The 18659-nt window shown below is 43.6% G+C and overlaps 2 protein-coding genes across 5 annotated transcripts; one reads left to right on the top strand and one right to left on the bottom strand.

The window, feature by feature from the left end:
- Positions 1 to 1724: 1724 nt before the first annotated feature.
- LOC121526056 (tektin-1-like) lies at positions 1725 to 7192 on the top strand. Of its 3 annotated transcripts, XM_041812356.1 has the most exons (9): positions 1725 to 1963; positions 2402 to 2567; positions 4045 to 4232; positions 4315 to 4480; positions 4855 to 4983; positions 5073 to 5219; positions 5664 to 5889; positions 5992 to 6188; positions 6681 to 7192. In XM_041812356.1, exons 3-9 carry the CDS (start codon positions 4067 to 4069, stop codon positions 6838 to 6840), a joined length of 1191 nt encoding a protein of 396 aa, XP_041668290.1. In that variant the 5' UTR covers positions 1725 to 1963; positions 2402 to 2567; positions 4045 to 4066; the 3' UTR covers positions 6841 to 7192. The 3 variants fall into 3 exon arrangements, with proteins under 3 accessions (XP_041668290.1, XP_041668280.1, XP_041668298.1); XM_041812346.1 differs by lacking the exon at positions 2402 to 2567; XM_041812364.1 differs by lacking the exon at positions 2402 to 2567 and having other exon boundaries at positions 1725 to 2058.
- Positions 7193 to 7195: 3 nt separating this feature from the next.
- On the bottom strand, positions 7196 to 17586 carry eif2a (eukaryotic translation initiation factor 2A). Of its 2 annotated transcripts, none has more exons than XM_041812326.1 (16): positions 17494 to 17586; positions 16516 to 16585; positions 15610 to 15681; positions 15370 to 15488; positions 14328 to 14427; positions 13678 to 13760; positions 12868 to 12941; positions 12640 to 12784; positions 12447 to 12563; positions 11555 to 11711; positions 11239 to 11395; positions 10734 to 11066; positions 9582 to 9689; positions 8080 to 8193; positions 7931 to 7996; positions 7196 to 7463 (listed from the first exon to the last, which is right to left on the bottom strand). In XM_041812326.1, the coding sequence occupies exons 1-16, from the start codon at positions 17519 to 17521 to the stop codon at positions 7398 to 7400; spliced, it is 1809 nt and encodes a 602-aa protein (XP_041668260.1). In that variant the 5' UTR covers positions 17522 to 17586; the 3' UTR covers positions 7196 to 7397. The 2 variants fall into 2 exon arrangements, with proteins under 2 accessions (XP_041668260.1, XP_041668268.1); XM_041812334.1 differs by having other exon boundaries at positions 11311 to 11395.
- Positions 17587 to 18659: the final 1073 nt, after the last annotated feature.

The following is an 18659-nucleotide window of genomic DNA, read 5'->3' as shown; positions in this document are numbered from 1 at the left end:
TGAAGAGCGCATTTTTTGCTCTTAGCAGTTTGAGTGTGGCTGATAATAAAATGATCAGGCTTGTGTTAGTAGAGATTTATGGATTAGAATACTATTAATATTAACACCAATCGGTGAAGAGCGTATATAAACCAGTGTTTTAACAGTCCTGTCTCTGAGCAGGCTAGAATAATAATCTGTGATAACTCTGTTAATCCTCGGAGGATTCAACTTCCATCAAACACTTTAATGATGTTCTAAAACTACACTGACATCTAGTGGCCGAAACACGAACAACAGGAGGTTATTAACATCACAGGAGATGACTGATCACTGAACAGACAGGTAAACTCCCCCTCATCTCACCTATAGAACCAGCAGTCAGCTCTGACAGGACAGCTAGAGGGAAAGACTATGATGGGACTGTCCCAGCTTTAATGATACTATCAGGTTCAGTCTCTGGGGGCTCCTCATTACAGAGTTTTATCACTTCCTCTCTCCTCGACTGATCCCGAAATCGTTCCCCCTCCGCCATGAAGAAGGAGAGAGGAGGCTCCTGGAGGAGTCTGTCCTCCGCAGAAGTCTTTTTTACCAAAGGTGATATGTGATTGGTTTGGAGGCGTGGCATCAGCCAGAAAAGCCGCATCTCTGGTTCCTGACTGTTATGCTCACATCACTAATCTGCTTAGAATAAAATCATTTAAGATAGATAATAATAATAATAATAATAATAATATCTTGAATTTATATAGCGCCTTTCAAGAAACCCAAAGATGCTTTACAGGAACACATAGACATGGACAAACTATGTGAGGGGTAGGATGAGTGTAAGGGCTGGTTTAGTGAAGACTGTAGGCTGTGGTGAACAGGTGGTGCTTGAGACGTTTTTTGAAAATGTCCAGAGATGGAGCACTACGGATGTCTGCAGGAAGAGTGTTCCAGAGGGTGGGGGCTGCAGCACTGAAGGCTCTGTCTCCATCGGTTCGGAGTTTGGTTTTGGGCATGGAAAGTAGGCCGGTGTCTGAAGATCGAAGGTTGCGGGATGGTGTGTATGGATGGAGGAGATCAGAAAGGTACTGGGGAGCCAGAGCATGGAGAGATTTGTATGTGAGGAGGAGGACTTTGTAGTTGGTATGGGACTTGATAGGGAGCCAGTGGAGGTGGATGAGGGTCGGAGTGATGTGTTGCCAGGGTCTAGTGCGGGTGAGAACTCTAGCAGCAGAGTTTTGGACGTACTGAAGCCTGTCCAGGGTTATGCTGGGAACTCCAGACAGGACTCCATTACAGTAGTCCAGGCGGGAGGTTATGAAAGCATGAATGAGGGTTTCAGATAATAAATATATTTATACAGGATGGTATTATATTTATGGCTTCTCTGAGGCAGATGTGTGTTTATTGATCCTGTTTTACTGAACAACATCAGAATAAAGTGACAGAGCTCTAAAGAGGATTATTGATCAGATTAACAGAATGTGAGAGAGTTATCAATAACGCCAACATCCACAGATGATGAAACATGATTAAATGTTACATGATGAATTTTATTAGCCAAAATAATTCCACTGAATATCAGATATAATAAAGAAAGCCTTTCTTAAGAAGTTTTATGACTTTTATATTTGACCATCATCTCAAAGGATCTGAAATCATTTTACATGAGGGTCTGCTGATGTTGGACTCTGAATCAGCTGATCATCAGGACCTGACGTCACTCAGACCGACTCTGTGAAGTACAGGAGTTCTCGTTCACTAAGTTGTTCCTCTCTTCCTCCTATCACAGAGGAGGCGAGGATGGATAAAACTTTGTAATGAGACGCACCCGTCGTTTCAACTTTCACCGCTGGTGACGTCTGATTGCCCACGGAGAACGGCGCACTTCCGCCTTCGTCGTTGGTTACCATAGTAACCGTTTGTTTTGGCTTCATTTAAGTGTGTCCGAGGCGGAGCAGGCAGAGATATCTGGAGGATTTATCCTTTTATAAAGGTATTTACCCTGTTAGTGTCTCTGATTGGTCACCCTGGAGACTCACCTGGACTGTTAACTAGCAGCTTAGCCCTGAAGCTAACGATAGTTTACAGGTAAGAGTCTGTAGTCTGGTCTAACGTCAGAATTAATCTCTGGCAGAGTTTTAGCTGAACTACCAGTAAAAATAACGGTTTAACTAATCTAGACCAACTACTGCATCTAGAGTTGCCACCCGTCCCGTTTTTCCCCGAATTGTTCCCTTTTTTTACCAGCTGTCCCGGGAAAAAAAAAATCTCTCCCGGGACACAATTTGTCCCGTTTTTTGGGGAAAATGCAAAAACCTCATTTGACTTCCTTCGTTCTGTAGTCTAGAAAGGTCCCCCGTGCTTCGGTGGCTATTTAAAATTGTCTCTGTTTTCTTCCCGTCTATGCGTACATCACACGCACGCGCCCCAGCGCTCAAAGCGGCTCACGCAAGCAGGGAGGGAAAGTTGACCGAAGAGAGACAGCAAGTTGAATTAGCAGACGCCCTCGCCGAGGTCTTCTGCTCACCAAGTTTTTGCGTCTTCATTTGAAATGGGAGGAGAGACGACTGACGAGGAAGGAGACGGAGCAAATACATGTAAGCCACCAGCACGAAAAAACGAGCTGAATTTTATGTTAATTTGGTCAGTCTGAACTGGTAATAATGCCCGAGCCCTCCGCCCCAAACATTTGGTCAAGTGTCCCTTTTTTTCACAAATCCAAGGTGGCAACCCCAACTGCATCACCTATTTACATCACTGTTGGAGCTGACAGAGATAGTGCTTTTATTGTGAAAGGAAGGACCCCTCCACCAGAGATGGTGCTTTTATTGTGAAAGTTAGGACCCCTCCTTTTGTAGATGAAGTCTACGTTTTTAGACCAGTCAAACTTATTATCCAGGTGTACACCTAAATATTTAAACAATGTCACCACCTCGATGTCCACGCCACAAGTGTTCACTGGCTGAAGAGGGGGTTTGGATCTGCGGAAATCTATGATCATTTGTGACCAAAGACAGATAAAGTTCCTGCAAGTCGGAATTCCGGTGGTTGAGAAAAATGGATACAAGGTCGTTTTCTTCAAAATGATCATTTTTCGTTTTTTTTCTCATTTTATGCAAGCCCGACATTTAAACTACTCATTCGATGAAAAAAGTAACTCAAATATAATATTTAAAAGCGTAAATTTTGTGTTTTAAAATGCCCTATTCTCGCAGTTGCTTCAAGGATATGGAGGGGAGGGGAAAGCGGAACTGCGGGGTGATAATTGGTCGCTCAGTCTGCAATTGTTCCCAGTTAGGCCCATTGAGATGGACAATAACAAACACCGCATGGCTCAAACGCCACCCCCCTCGGCACATAACTACAGTTGTTTCAAGGTATCACCTTTAACAACAAGCGTCAAGATGAACCCTGCAGCAAAGAAAAGTAGAAGAGACGATGAAGAAGCAGCAAGAATTATCAACAGACTTCGGACAACTTCAAGATCACTCTACAGGGCAAGTTTGATGACGGCGGATTTCCTGTGGGAATATTTTGATGAGAGTCACCAGTCCGATTCAGAAGCTTGGTTTGGGTGGACTTTATGTAAATGTGGCTCTATTGTTCACGCCTATCACCCGGCCTGCCTGAAGGTAGGAGAAGTCCTGAAACTTTGAGCCTGTTTTTCTCAGAATAAACAGGAACTAGAAGTTAACATTCATATGAGCATAACTTTGTAAAATATGATCAGATTAAGGTGTATGATACACCATTTAAAAGCTTTGAATCTACGATTTCATAATGTGTGAAAAACTCAAAAATGACCTCGGACGACTTGCAGGACTTTTTACCAGCTTTGGTCACATTTCCTTTGTCTTTGAGGTGCTGAGTAGGAGGCAGTTTTTGTGACTCCATTCACTGAAGGCACTTATCAGATCCCTATATTCGGCTTCTTGTCCATTTCTGATATATGCCATGATAGCAGTGTCATCTGAGTATTTCTAGGTTTTTAGGTATTTCTAGGTAGGACCCTCCACCAGAGATGATGCTTTTATTGTGAAAGGTAGGACTCCTGTTTTTCTGTCCACCTATCAGAGAAACAGGACCAGCAGGAACCATGTCGGCCCAACACAGCAGCATCTATCAGGGAGTGGGACTAACCGTGAGAACCATGGAGACCATGAGGAACCACAGTGAGCTGTTCAGGGCTCAGTGCTCCCAGATGATCCAGGACACGGACCGAGCGTGTCTACGTCTGCAGAGCGAGGACGCCAAGAGGCTGGGTAAGGGGGGAAGCAGCCTATTTGAAAGAGTCCAGGGTAAAGAACGATGACTAACCTCTTGTTAAATCCTGCTTCTGCTCAGACCAGCGGCTCAGAGACATCCAGTTTGTCCAGAAGGAGCTGGAGCTCAGACTGGAGGAGATCCTGGTGGGGATCCAAGACCTCCAAGACCTGCAGAGCAGAGTGGCCAAAGCCCTGCAGGCCAGCAAAGAGCTGCTGAGCATCACTATCCTGTGTCTGCAGGAGAGGTGAGACTCCACGCCATACAGCACATTCTGGGGTCAAGGTCCTTACCAAATCCACCAAGGACCAGGAAACAAGGGCTCAAATCCTTCTTTGGGTCTCTTTAAGAGGTCACATGCTTAGACCTTTGGTTCTATGACAATCCAGAGACAGTTCCAGACTAACCCCAGCTACAGTCTCAGACCAACACGTCTCTAGAGACCAGCTCCTTTTGGAGGATCTTCAGGTGTTCCCAACCTGATGGATAAAGAATCCCCCCAGCTCTGGGTCTACCCTGAGGGCTCCTACCAGTTAGACATGCCTGGCAGACCACCACAGAGAGGAGACCAGGAGGATCCTGATCAGATGTCTGATCAGCTGTTTTTTCTTTGTGTCTCAGGATGAAGCGCGTCCCATCTGAGCGGCGTCATGACGACGTGGACCGAGAGCTGATGAAGGAGAGAGAGATCATTGAAGGAGTGGAGGCCGTCCTTCAGCGCGTGTCTGAGCAGATCAATGAGCAGATCCGGTAAGAAAGCCCTCTGAGGTTCCTCTGCCTGTACCTCCATCACACCTGGAGGAGGATCCATCACAAAGACATGCTGCTTCCTGTTCTAGATTAAACCGCTCAGCCCAGTACCACCTGGAGCACGACCTGAAGGAGAAGTTCACCGCTCGCACCATCGACCAGTCCTGTGCCGAAATGACCGCCCATTCCTTTGAGCAGCCTCAGGACACCAAAATCCCACCAGCCACCATGACAGGGTAAACCATAACAGGATATGTAAAAAGGGATCTAAAGTTCATTCTTAAGTTAGTCAGATTCTCTAAACCTGTCCTCGAGTAACAGAACATAGACAAGGAGATGATCCTGGATCCAGAAAACCTGCTAAGGTGGTTTAAAAATTAACTCAAGCCAGAGTTTGATTTAGAAACTAACTCAAGCCAGAGTTTGATTTAGAAACTAACTCAAACCAGAGTTTGATTTAGAAACTATTTTAAAATATCTATAATTATTGCAGTGTTTAGCTCAGATTCTCCTCTTTTATCAGTATCTCTAACTATTGAAGTGTTTTGCTCAGATTCTCCTCTTTATTATGTATCTATAATTATTGAAGTCTTTAGCTCAGATTCTCCTCTTTTTTTAAATATCGATAATTATTGGAGTGTTTAGCTCAGATTCTCTTCTTTTATAAATATCTGTATCAGTTTGTTGGTGACTCCGGAGCAGTGGGAGAATATTTCTGATGTCCACATGGTCCAGGCTGAGCAGCAGAAGACTAACTCGCTGTCCCTCCACGCCCTGGTGGACTCACTCCTGGATCAAACAGCGGCCGACATGCAGAAGCAGCTCCACGCTACAACCACGGCCTTCCAGCTGAACATCCAGGACCTCAGATCAGCCAAAATCCAGATGGAGGATCAGCTGGCAAAGGTCTAGTTCTGATTTAGTGGTTGAGGTTAAACTGATGGTCTGATTGGCTAATTTGGAGTCAAAGGTCAAACTGACGGTTGATTGTATGCCTCCTTCTCCCAGGTCCTGTCTGAGCTCATCTCCCAGAAGAGAATCCAGGAGGATCTTCAGGTGGCCATCACTGACAGCGAGCGTTGTTCAGGTCTTGCCAAAGCCCGGCTGGATCTTCGCCGCCAGCGGCCGGGCAAAGAGCAATGCTTCGACCCGGCACAGGCCCAGCTCCTCTCTGAGGTCCAGCGGCTCTTTGCTAACAATAACAAGTGAGTTTAGGAAACAGGCTTTTAATGTAAAAGGATGAGGAAACGTCTGTTTGAAATATGGTTAAAGTTTGACAGTGCAGCGTTTTTAACTGAGGGTTAACAGACAGCTCCAGAATATTCCTCAACAGCAAGAGGGAACTGAAACATTAAAATAGAAGCGTCAGGGCTAAGCCATGCTCCCATGTTCACATACCATTATCCTAGACAACAGTGGCTCCTGTCCCATATCAATACCCCCGTCTCTCTGTCTTATCCAAGTTTGTGACTGTCTTATGTCTGCAGAGGCCAGAAGGTCATAAATCCTCATGAAAAGGTGATCATACCAGCAGAAACATCCGTTTGAGTGTTGATGTCCGGATTAATCGACTGGAAACAGCTGACTGTCGCTGATTTATTCCCCTCTCCTTCTAATAAAGCCTGGTTTGTTCTGTCGAGTGTTTACCTCAAAGGTCGAGTCGTTAACGTGGCGTCTCTCTGTCTCTGAACCCGTAGGCTCCGTGAGGCTGTGGCCCGCTCAGAGGATGAGCGCAGAGCCATGATTTGCTGCCAGCTGGAGCTGCAGGAAGGCATCGAGCACAAGGCAGACTCTCTGTACATTGACGAGGTCGTCTGCACCCAGTACAGGAAGTCCATGACCTCGCGCAACTTTTAACGCTCTCATGAACAAATGCATAGATCTGCGTCAGCATGTCAGATGTGTTAGTCTGTTTAAGACACGTTACCTGCTCTCACACTTTACCTGTGCTTTTACCTGTGCTCTCACTTTACCTGTGCTCTCACTTTACCTGTGCTCTCCTCTGTTTGTTTGGCTCTGACTGCTGGATGAATTCACAGATCTGTTTATGAAAGAACAAAAATGAAACCTTTGTATGAGCAGCAGCAGAAACACACACAAGTCCTAAAACCAGAGAGGGGATCATATTTTTTAAATATGATTCTGGTTTAATGGAACAACACAGATTTCCCACTGGTTGTCAGTTTAATAAAGTTCAATTCAAACTCAACTGTTACAGCTGTGGAGGCTTTTATTTTGAAAGGAACACTGTCAAAGGTTATAGCGTATATACACGTCATGTCATGGTCTGAATGTCCTTCTACATCTCCCAGAGTCCTTCGGGGCAGCCGTCAAATAAATGAGAGAGGGTTGTGTAGCAGCCTTGGGTGTGCGTGGTGGATTAGGATTAGGGCCTGGAGCTCCTGCAGCGCCCCCTACTGTGTCACCTGTAGCTCTGACAGCTCCTTCAGCAGCTGCTCCTCCTTCTGCATCTTCTCCAGCTGGTAAGACAAAAACACAGGACAGGTGAGGACAGGTTAGGACAGGTGAGGTAAGGACATGTTAGGACAGGTGAGGTCAGGTTAGGACAGGTGAGGACAGATTAGGACAGGTGAGGTAAGGACAGGTGAGGACATGTTAGGACAGGTGAGGTAAGGACAGGTTAGGATGGATGAGGACAGGTGAGGTTAGGACGGATGAGGACAGGTGAGATTAGGACGGATGAGGACAGGTGAGGTGAGGACAGATGAGGACAGGTAAGGACAGATGAAGACAGGTAAGGACAGGTAAGGACAGATGAAGATAGGTGAGGTAAGGACAGGTGAGGACAGGTCAGGTGAGAACGCATCTGATTTATATTAGAACTGTGGGATTATTACATAAAAGCTTGTGGGTTTACTTCATATGAAGGTGTTAATATCACTCTCCTCTACATTGATCTTTGCGGTGTCCTGTGGGTGGGTCTTACCTGGTTCTTCTGCAGGACTTTTCCCGCCCCCTGCTGCTCCTTTAACTCCTCGATGGCTTTAAGTTTCTGAAAGACACAAACGCATCACTGACAGTCAACCAATAACAGCTCAGAACACTCCCCCTGCCTGTCTCTGAGTCTCTCGTCACCTTCTTTAAGTTCTTGATCTTCTTGTCCATCTCCGGGTCACCACTGCTCATCTCTGATTGGCTGTTGCTGATGGGGGCGGAGTCAGATTGAGGTTCAGGCTCAGATTTGGCCTCCTGTAGAATAATTATGTTACTCAGATCAATTATGTGAGTGATAAGTTATGAAAACAGACATCACTAGCAGATCCCAGAAATATCGTCATCTCATATTACATAAGAGACAAAGATAAACTGAGCATGTGCAGAAATACAGCAGCCGCAGCAATCTGTAATGTAAAATCAGTGAATGCATAAATATTCCTCCTTCTAATCAGTCTTTTGTAGAGTCTCCTTTGTCTGCAGTCACAGCTCTGAGTCTGTGTGGGTAGACCTTTACAAGTCCAGACACCAATTCTCTACTGGATTGAGGTCTGGGCTTTGACTCGGCCACTCCAGAGTATCCCCCCTTGTCATTTCTGTGCAACTTTCTCTGTATGCTTTGGCTGCTAAGAAGCATGCCCACAGCATGATGCTGCCACCACCATGCTCCACAGTGGGGATGGTGTGTTTGTGGTGATGTCAGTGTTTGGCATCTTGTCTGATGGTCAAAAAGCTCCATTCTGGTCTCATCAGACCAAAGAACTTTCTTCCTCTTGACCATGGAGTCTCCCACATGCCTTCTGGTGAACTCTAGTCCAGATTGAATCTGAGTTTTCTTCAACAGTGTCTTTCTCTTTGCCACTCTCCCATAAAGTTTTGACTGGTGAAGAACCCGGCCAACAGTTGTTGTCTGCAGAGTCTCTCCATCTCAGCTGCTGAAGCTTAGAACTCCTTCAGAGTAGTCGTAGGTGTCTTGGTGTCCTCTCTCACTAGTCTCCTTCTTGCACGCTCACTCAGTTTGTGAAGACGGTCTGATCTAGGCAGCTTTACACATGTGACATATTCCTTCATTTCTTCATGATGGATTTAACTGAACTCTGGGGGATGTTCAGAGACTTGGAGATGTTTTTGTCTCCATCCCCTGACTTAGACATTTTAATAACCTTTTCTCTGAGTGTTCTTTTGTCTTCATGGTGTAATGTTAGCCAGGAATACTGATGAACCAGTGACTGGACCTTCCAGTCCCAGGTGTCTTTACCCTAGACTCAGGTGATCCCCATTCCACTAACTGTGAGACTACTAGCACCAACTGTCTGGACCTCTGCTGGATTAGCTCAGTCACTTTAAAGGAGAGAATATTCATGCAGTCACAAATTTTACATTTCTGATTTTTATTTAGTTAACATTACTGTGTAGAAATCTGTTTTCACTTTCACATTTAAGAGGGTTTCTGTCGTTTGTTTTGTCAAAAAGCCAAATAATACAGATAATGACTGATTTATGAAATCAATAAAAGAGTAAAACATCAAAGGGGGAGGGGGGGCGTCTGTACTTACAAAAATGTTTGAATAATAAAAGTCACCCCACCACTACACAGGTCTGGTATGTGTTAGGTCGTCTGGTTGGTCCAGGTCAGCACTCACCTGTTTTGCTGCTTTCTTAGCTTCTCGTTTCTTCTGATTCTTCAGAGCAGATTTGGACAGAACCTTCTCTCCAGCTGGACGCATGTTCTGAGGAGGTTCCTCTTCATGCTGCAGACAGAGAGAGAGTCAGCTGATGGTTTCCTTTAAGATGAAGCTTTATCACGGAGATAGAGATCGTTCACTTACATCCATCTCCGAAGTCTGACAAGGCTATCTCACAGACTAAAACCCTACAAGTGTCGGTCTACCATTCCTCCATGATGAAGTCTAAGATGGTATAAAGCTCTACAACGGTCTAAATTCTGATTAAATTAACTTTAGTTTTCTTTGAGGAGAGACTAGAGAACGTTCATGTTTTTAAGAGCAGGCTCAAGACACACCTTTTTAGCTTAGCTTTTGATTAATATTTATCTATTTTATTTATGATATTTATTTATTTTAGGCCTTCAATCTGTATTTATTTATGAATTTTATTCTTTTCCTACCTTAATCTTTTAGTTGTGCTATTTTATATTTCAGTTCTTAGGTTTTATTTGTACTGAGGTTTTACTTATTTTTATCCTTTTATCATTTTTAGGATCTCCAGTGTTTCCTCTGGGGGAGCCCTCTGCACCGGGAGCGGTGGTCGGCTATGGCTGCAGGGGTCTGTCTCGTGGGTTCCTGGTGGAGGTTTGGTGTCTCTGCCTCATCCCTCCTCTGGGTCCTGCGTCGGTGTCCTGTAGCTGTGGGTGACTCGCTGCTCCTGGTGCAGACGGCCCCTCTGATGGCGCTTTCTCAACTGGTTCATCTGTACTCAGCCTCTTGTACTCAGCCTAATGTCCACTATTTTAGTGTGTGAGTGTGTGTGTGTGTGTGTTTGTGAAACAGTGTGTGTGAGTGGGTGCACATGTAACTGTTGTCTGTAGGGTGGTTGCGGGTGTGAGGGAATGACTCTAATTGTCTATATTACGCAAAAAGTGGGGGTGGGTGGGTTTGAGGGAATGTTTTTAATTTGTCTATGTACAGCACTTTGAGTTACATGTCATGTATGAAAAGCGCTTTATAAATAAAGTTTGATTGATTGATTGATTGATAAACCAATTAAATGCTCATACCTTCGTCAGTCACCCTTATAACCTCCTGGTACCTAATCCACCCCTCCCATTGGCTCACCAGTTTGGAGCTGGCTGTTGCTGGCAGGTGTCTGAGTGCAGGTGGGCGGTATGCCTGTGTGGGCGGAGCCTGTGTGGTCCCCAGCTGGCTGGGCGCAGCCTGGTATTTGATTGGCCGCTCAGGGAAGCAGCCATCAGGGAAGGACTGCCATTGGACCTCCCACAGTTCTGAGCCTGCCTCCACATCCCATTGGTGCAGTACCGAGCCAGTGTAGTGCCAGATCTTGAAGCCGTTACTGACGCGCAGACGGGGGGAACATGTTGCTGTGACAACGTGCTCACCATCAGGACACCAGGAGAAATATGTGGCATCTGGAGCCTGAGGTTTTGACACCTGAGGGGACAGGAGCAGGTAAAAACAGGATCAGGATTAACTACAGAGATAGAACCAGGTTTTATCCAGGAGACACAGGAACCAGGTTTAACCAGGGAGACACAGGAACCAGGTTTAACCAGGTGTATCCCGCCTGTCAAAGACAGGTATCTGATCTCATGATCTTATGTACCGTAGAGAACCAGGAGTGAGGTTCCACAGGCCAGCAGAACTCAGGTGTGCTCAGGTATGCTTGTCGTCTCACCTGCTTGTACTTCTTGACGTCCCACACCTCCATCTGGCCCCTCAGGTTACCGAAGCCGGCGAGGACCAGGATGTGACCCTGAGGACTGAAACAGGAAGTGAGATGGAGTTGTCCCTTCACCACTGAGCTAACAGTGCAAAACCCTTAGAGCGCCATCTAGTGATCTCTGACAGGATGTATCAGTTCACAGGTGACAATCAGAAATCAAGGACGTAATCTTTAAACACACACAGGTGAGCCCTACCTGTAGTAGGCAGCGTTTCGAGGTCCAGTCCCGAAGTCAAAGACAGGGTCACACTTCAGGTTAAAGATGGTGGCTTTTGCCGGCATGAAGCCGTACACCACACAGAACTCAGCAGAGTTTGGGCTCCATGCCACATCATAGATTGGGCCGTTCTTTGCTGGTTAGAGAGAAAATCAGACAAGGAGCTGCGGTTTACGAAAGGAACTTTTTCTGGATCCTGCAAAGCATGATGGGAGGAAAGGCTGAATGAACTGTGATACTGAGCTAAAGGAGGGCGGAGCTTCATGCAGGAGCCACAAAGTCATTTGTTGGAGCGCTGCAACATGGGGACCTCTGAGAAACCCAGGGGGATGCATGACACACAATGATCAACACAGTTAATGCAATATATCAATCAATTCATCAATCATTATTTTAATTAAGGAGCTTTAATATATTTATAGTAGGCATATAATCATATTCAAACCTGTTTGATACTGCCGTTATCCACCACCTTTAACCCATAACTACATTAAAACTAAAACAACTAAAGCTATCTGAGTTTCTTCTTTATTCTCTGGTATCCTGGCATGCGTCCACATCAAGGCTTAGCTCTGGAGTCTAACATGACCTTCCTTATGGTTTAGTTTAGTGTGCCCCTTCCACACAGTTAACGGGTAATTTTATTTAAGACAGGGGTTTATATTTTTATTTACTATAGAATAAATAAATAACTTGTTTGTTGCTCTGACCAGAGTCATGATTATTCAGGTTTAGTATTAAATATGGTTATCACAGCTTGACTTCATACTGGACCAGGATTTTGCCAACCTCCGTCCGTCTGGGCCCAAGAAACCTCTCCCTGTAGGGGTTAGGGTTAGGGCCCCTTATCGGCGGCCTTGGTAGTACTCACGCAGCTGAACCAGCGCTGTCTCCCCGTTCACGCCCAGGTAATGCAACGTCTGCTCACCGTAGTACGACGCTCCTGTCTTGTCCACCTCGGTGCTGGCTGTCACCAAAACGGCGGTGGCTGTGAGGGAGGCGGAGTCATTAAAAACATTCATTAACAACAGTGAGTCGTGAGCAGACGGCCCCTGCTCTCTCACCTTTGCGGTTCCACTGCATGCTTACTCTGTCTGCCTTGAAGAAGCTTTTGTTGGCGAGGGCAGCGGTCGGCCCACCCAGCACCGGGTACTGGTACAGACGGACAAATGAAGGGGCGCCTTTACTGCCTGGGACGTAGACCGCCACCTGGTTGAGGGATGAGAGAGGACAGTCAGGACCAGGATTAGGACATAAGATCCCCTCTTTCCTGTGGGGGTGTGGCTTCTTACCTTGCTGGGCTGACCTCCAGGTGACACCTCAAAGTCTGACACCTTCTGCATGTGGAGCTTGTTGGCGATGGCGTCTGGAAGAGAAGACAGCATCGACACCATAAGAAGGGTTTGATGTGAGCATTATTGGAACCCCAACAATCATTGCCTCATGTTGACTGTCCTCTGCTGGCAACTCTGGAGAAAATGGGAGGAACTGGCAAGGAGCGAGGGAGTTCCATCTACTTCCCCAAAGTTACCAACTATGATCTCATCTTTAGCAAAAAATGGAAGTAATACGACCCAAACATTCCATCCTGCCTTTGCTGATGTCATTCTTTTAAATATGATCCTTTAAAGCTAATAAACATTCCATCTATTGATGATGTCATTCTTTCAAATATGATCCTTTAAAGCTAATAAACATTCCATCCTTTGCCCTTGATGATGTCAGTCTTTTAAATATGATCCTTCAAAGCTAATAAACATTCCATCCTCTGCCTTTGAGGACGTCATTCTTTTAAATATGATCCTTTAAAACTAATAAGCATTCCATCCTTGACCTTTGATGTCATCATTCCTTTCTATATGATCCTCTAAAGGTTATAAATCATACTTTAGATTTATATCATATGATGTCACAGCCTATAAAACATTCCATTATTCAATCCAACAACCTTCATACCTCCACCCAGAGATGCTGATACCCTGTTGTTCCTAAATCTATCTGGCATTACAAAGACTGAATGAAGGTGGAGCTTCATCACGGTGCCATGGTTGAATCATGTATAAACATGTATAAAGTCATTCAGGCTGCCGGTGTGAACTTACTGAAGTCATTGTTCTCATAGAAGTGGAGCTCATTGTTGACGCTCCTCACACAGATCTTCTCATCCTCTGACCAGCTGGGACACCTGCAGCCAATCAGAACACAGCAGTAAAACACTGTGAAACCTGCAGCCAGTCAGAACACAAACGTCAACACTGGTTCCTCAGGGTTCTGTCCTGGGTCCTCTTGTATTTATCAGCTCATTTATAGGGTTAGGGGTGGGGTTAAATTAAATTTAAAGGTTCAATAAGTAGACTTTTTTAAACTACAATGTTGAAATGATTAAAAAGTGACACCTCCTGTCTTCTCTCTATTTTTTGTTGTTTTACATTACCTCCAATATTTGCAACACTCTTCATAGTCAAAGCAATCCCTTGTGAGCTATTCTATATATGTAGTCATGTGTATGACTCACCTGTGAAGATCTTCAGCCTGCTTTTTTTTGTGATTTTATCTACAGTGACTGGGTACATCTATCCATCATTGCAGCCATCATTGATAACAGGCTATGTTTACATTTGTACCAGCCCTACTCATTAATGTGAGCTGACCCTGCCTGATATTTCTGTCTGCTTCTTAAGGCGACCTTGAGTGCCTCACACAGAGAAAAACCAGCAGCCAATCACAACACAGCATAACATAGGTTATGTACCAGGAGTCGACCTTCTTCTGATACAGAGCCTTGATCAGCTGACCGCTCGCCACATCCCACAGCTGGAGGTTAGCATCTCCCTGAGAACTGTCAGCAGTCTCTGCAACACAAACACAACAGCAGCAGAGTTAAACCGGTTCATACACACCACTTTAACAGGATTAATATCTGCTGAGAAGGGGCTAAAGCCATTCAGGATGTACTACTGGTATCCTTCACACCAAAACCACCAGCTAAAAGATAAATCTATCATGATTTCAACACACCCACACACTTTTCTAAAGGCTTCCAAATATGGCTGGCTATCTGGAAAAAATAAAAGACCACAACATCCCAGATTCACCAACATCCCATCCTCTGCCCCACATGACATCATCTTTAAAGCTTATAAAAGTTTCAATCCTTGCCTTTGATAATGTCATCCTAAAATGCTAATTAAAGATTTCATCTTTGCCTTTGATGTCATCCTGAGAGCTTATTAAAGATTCCATCCTTGCCTTTGATTATGTCATCGTTACAGCTAATTAAAGTGTCCATCCGTGCCTTTTGTCATCCTGAGAGCTCATTAAAGATTCCATCCTTGCCTTTGATTATGTCATTCTCACAGCTAATTACAGATTCCATTATTGCCTTTGATTATGTCACCCTTACAACTAATTAAAGATTCCATCCTTGCCTTTGATCATGTCATCTTAACAACTAACTAGAGATTCCATCTTTACCTTTGGTTATTTCATCCTTACAGCTAATCAAAGATTCCATCCTTGCCTAGGATTATGGCATATATCACAACGAATAAAAGATTGCATCCTCTGCCTTTAGGTCATCCTTAAAAATCTAAAACATTCCATCCTTTCCTTTGCAGCTGAAGTCATCCTCCAAAGCTCTGCTGCACTCATAAAAAGCAATAAGGCTTAACGGCGGTATCTTGATATTTTAACAGCAGATTTAAATGCTGTTAATGAATCTTGCTATTTTAACAGCAGATGTAAATGCTGTTAATGAGTCAGAGGTCAAAGTGTGTGTCCGTGTGCTGTCTCACTGCTGTATGGTTGCCAGGTAACCAGGATGCTGCCAAGAGGAGAGAAGCCCAGCAGAGCTGTCTTTGGAAGTTCAAAGGACGAAGCAGTGGAGCCGTCTGAAGGCTTCACCACGGAGACCCTGGGCGAGCAAAAGAGAGAGAGTGTATTATTATCATTATAATGATTAAATTGTCTCAATGGTTAATCACTGTTCTTATTTATCACAGTCATTATTTAACATCGCTATGATGATTACTAACTTCTGTCCGTTGCACCAGCTGAACAACGTCCCGTCTCTGCTGAAGGTCACACACCTGCTGGGCCGAGGGTCTCTGAAACACACACAGTTTGATTTCAATCTTTCATTAATGACTGCCTTCAGCACATCTCGAAAAAGTTAGTACGGGGCGGGGAAAGATAAGACTGGAAAAGTTGTGGAATGCTCAAAAACACAGAACATTCCACAGCAGAAGAGATTAACTGGTACTTGGTCATTTTTAATTTAATTATTTAATTTAACCTTTATTTAACCAGGAGAAAAACTCGTTTAGATTAAAAATCTCTTTTTCAAAATTTTGTCCTGGACACTTTTGGGTTTTTTTCCAATGAGACAGTGCCAATCATCTACGGGAGTTACAACAGCATGGCTTCACAATGAAAGAGGGTGGGGACTGGATTGGATGACATGCTAAAGAAAAGGATGGAATGTTTTATCATCTTCAAAGGATGACATCATCCTCACAGCCAGGGATGGAATGTTTATAGGCTTTTTAATGGATGTCATCATCTCAAACACCAAGGATGGAATGTTTTATTGGCTTTTTTAAGGAGGACACCTTCAAAGCCAAGAATGGAATATTTTTAGGCTATAAAGGATGAAATGGTGTTTAGTCTTTTTTAGGGATAAGCCAAGGATGGAATATTTTCGAGGCTGTGAAGCTAGAGATAGTAGGGGCTTTTTTTAAAATCCATTTTTGCTTATTAGTAGACGATCGTTGGCAACTTTTAGAAAAGTGGGTGAAGCTGGAGAGGGTTCCCAGCCCTTGTCAGTTCCACCCACTTTTACAAAAGTTGCCAACGATTGACAGTCAACAGAAGGCAAAGACTGCTGGTATGTCTGTGTTGATGGTGATGTAATCATGGCACTGATGATCGGGCTTTGTTACCTCTGAAAGGCGAAGTGTGGCTCACACTGGGGGGGCCCACAGAGCAGAGATGTACCATCTGACCCCCGCACTGGAACACAAACACACACAGCCCACCATGAGCTGATCATCTGACAGCACTGTTAACCAAGACCCAGATCAAGATCAACTCTATCATCCCTAAGACAGAGACATTTATCTTGAGCTCTCCCTCCACACTGCACTCATTAGCACACTCATCAGCTATCCATCAGGTTTGGATATCAGCAGAAATGCGTGTATCTTCAGATACAGATATCAGGTTGATAACACAGTACATCCCTAGAAAAAATCTTTTTCAAACTTCATTATCCACAGTTGGTGTATCTGTTATGAACTAAATGATAATAAACAGTTTAATAATACTGGTTATTGTATAATAATTAGAGTTCTAGAGTAACAGTCATAACAACTGTATAAAAAGTCTATGTTTTATTACAGTAATGAAGGTTATTTGAGGCAGTAGCGTACCTGAGATTATTGATCAGACAGGCATATTCCGGTCTTCATCTATAAATGTCTAACTTTAAGCTCTGCGTGATAAATCAGGAATTTTCCCGCCTTACTGTTTCACTGTGAACACCTTACCTGTACCGACAGATGACTCCTGTGAATTCGGCTCACATCTAACCTCATCATTCGATTTCCCAGGTTAAACAGGTGAGTCCTTGTAGGTGAACGGTGCATTTCTGACTAAATACTAATTTAATTCATCAGACTCAGACTGGACCAGGACTCTGCTGAGTCAGTTATGTCTACACCCTGTACCTCCTGTCACTGTCGAACAACTGATCAATAAAAATATTGATCTGGATCACACTTTAGTTTGAGATCATAATTCTGATCAACGTGGTGGAAGAATGACCGTCAGCCGTTAGCTGCTAGCTACCTGCTGCTATTTTAGTGTTTAAACGTTTACAAAAATATTCAGAAGTGTAATAAAAATATAAAATCACACACCTGCTAACAGCGGGATGGGGGGCGCCATGTTTACGTGTGCCGGAAAAGGAACATCGGTTACCCGGAGGTGCGTAAAGGCAGCAGGAGGCGGGACTAAGAGAGCCACGTCAGCACACAGTCAGCTTATTGATGGACACGTTTTTAAATTTTAAAGTTTTAATAGTTAATAGATTAATTTAAGATCGATCAAAACATTAAAGACTAAAGGAGACCTTACTGTTTTTACATCTTAACACATAAATGATGACACTCAAAATGTTTTATTAGAAATTAGCTCATGAAATAAATGAAGCTGTCAAAGCATAACTGAGCATGACGCCTTTTTCGGTTTCAAAATAAAGCTTAGTGTTTTATGACCATTCAAGTAAAAGAACAAAAATAACTGCTTTAAGCAGACAGCTTTAGCATGAATCGTATCTATAAAAAAATATGAATAAAACATTGATAAATAATACATAGAGTTGGTTTTCATCATTTTGAGGCCAAAAATGAAGAACATATAAGTCCCTTCTGTCTAAGGGAGGTTATCGCCAAAGAGTAATGCTCATTATGATCAAAGTAGTAGACCAATTATCCAATGGTTCTAAAGATTATCTGGTCACTTATTAAGTTTTAAAAGTCATACATTTATTATGAAATTTCAGGATGTTTGTAAATTTACCAGAACCAATAGTTCCCTATACTAGTCTAGCAGACTGCTCAATAAGGAAATATCTGTGGTTTAATCACATTATCTCTGTCATTCGGACCTAGAATAGATATTTATATCAACTTGAGCTATCAAAACACTGTTTTCACTTTGGTTTCTAATAAATTTCCGACTGTGTAATGTTGATTAATGACTTCATGATTTTTACCCTTTTACGTTAAGTCATAAAAATGTACAACTCTTCATCTAAATAAATGTGTAGTATTTGTGATCAATTTTCATACTTAAAGTATGAAATTTGATCTTTCACACATTAATTACTTTACAATCTTAGAAATGTCAACCCTTTTTTTTCTTAAAATAATATGTGTGAAAACTAACATCTTTATCTCTCTATTTTATTCACAGTAGCCCTGTTAAGTTGTCATATGTATACAGCAGGTCCTGTAAAACAGACCACAGTCTAGCTAACAGGAAGAGGAGTCGGACCCGAGTCACAAGAACAAATATACATTAA

The sequence above is a fragment of the Cheilinus undulatus genome, linkage group 2 (assembly GCF_018320785.1).
Source record: "Cheilinus undulatus linkage group 2, ASM1832078v1, whole genome shotgun sequence".
NCBI lineage: Eukaryota > Metazoa > Chordata > Actinopteri > Labriformes > Labridae > Cheilinus > Cheilinus undulatus.
This window is presented reverse-complemented; position numbering and strand designations above follow the sequence as displayed.

Coding starts and splice junctions, on each gene's coding strand:
- eif2a (XM_041812326.1), bottom strand. CDS start 17,521: ATGGCGCCCCCCATCCCGCTGTTAGCAG. Junction 13,761..14,327: donor CAGAAGAAGGTCGACTCCTG/GTACATAACCTA, acceptor GATTGGCTGCAG/GTGTCCCAGCTGGTCAGAGG. Junction 8,194..9,581: donor CTAAGAAAGCAGCAAAACAG/GTGAGTGCTGAC, acceptor ATTATTCTACAG/GAGGCCAAATCTGAGCCTGA.
- LOC121526056 (XM_041812346.1), top strand. CDS start 4,067: ATGTCGGCCCAACACAGCAGCATCTATCAGGGAGTGGGACTAACCGTG. Junction 4,233..4,314: donor CGAGGACGCCAAGAGGCTGG/GTAAGGGGGGAA, acceptor GCTTCTGCTCAG/ACCAGCGGCTCAGAGACATC. Junction 5,890..5,991: donor TGGAGGATCAGCTGGCAAAG/GTCTAGTTCTGA, acceptor TCCTTCTCCCAG/GTCCTGTCTGAGCTCATCTC.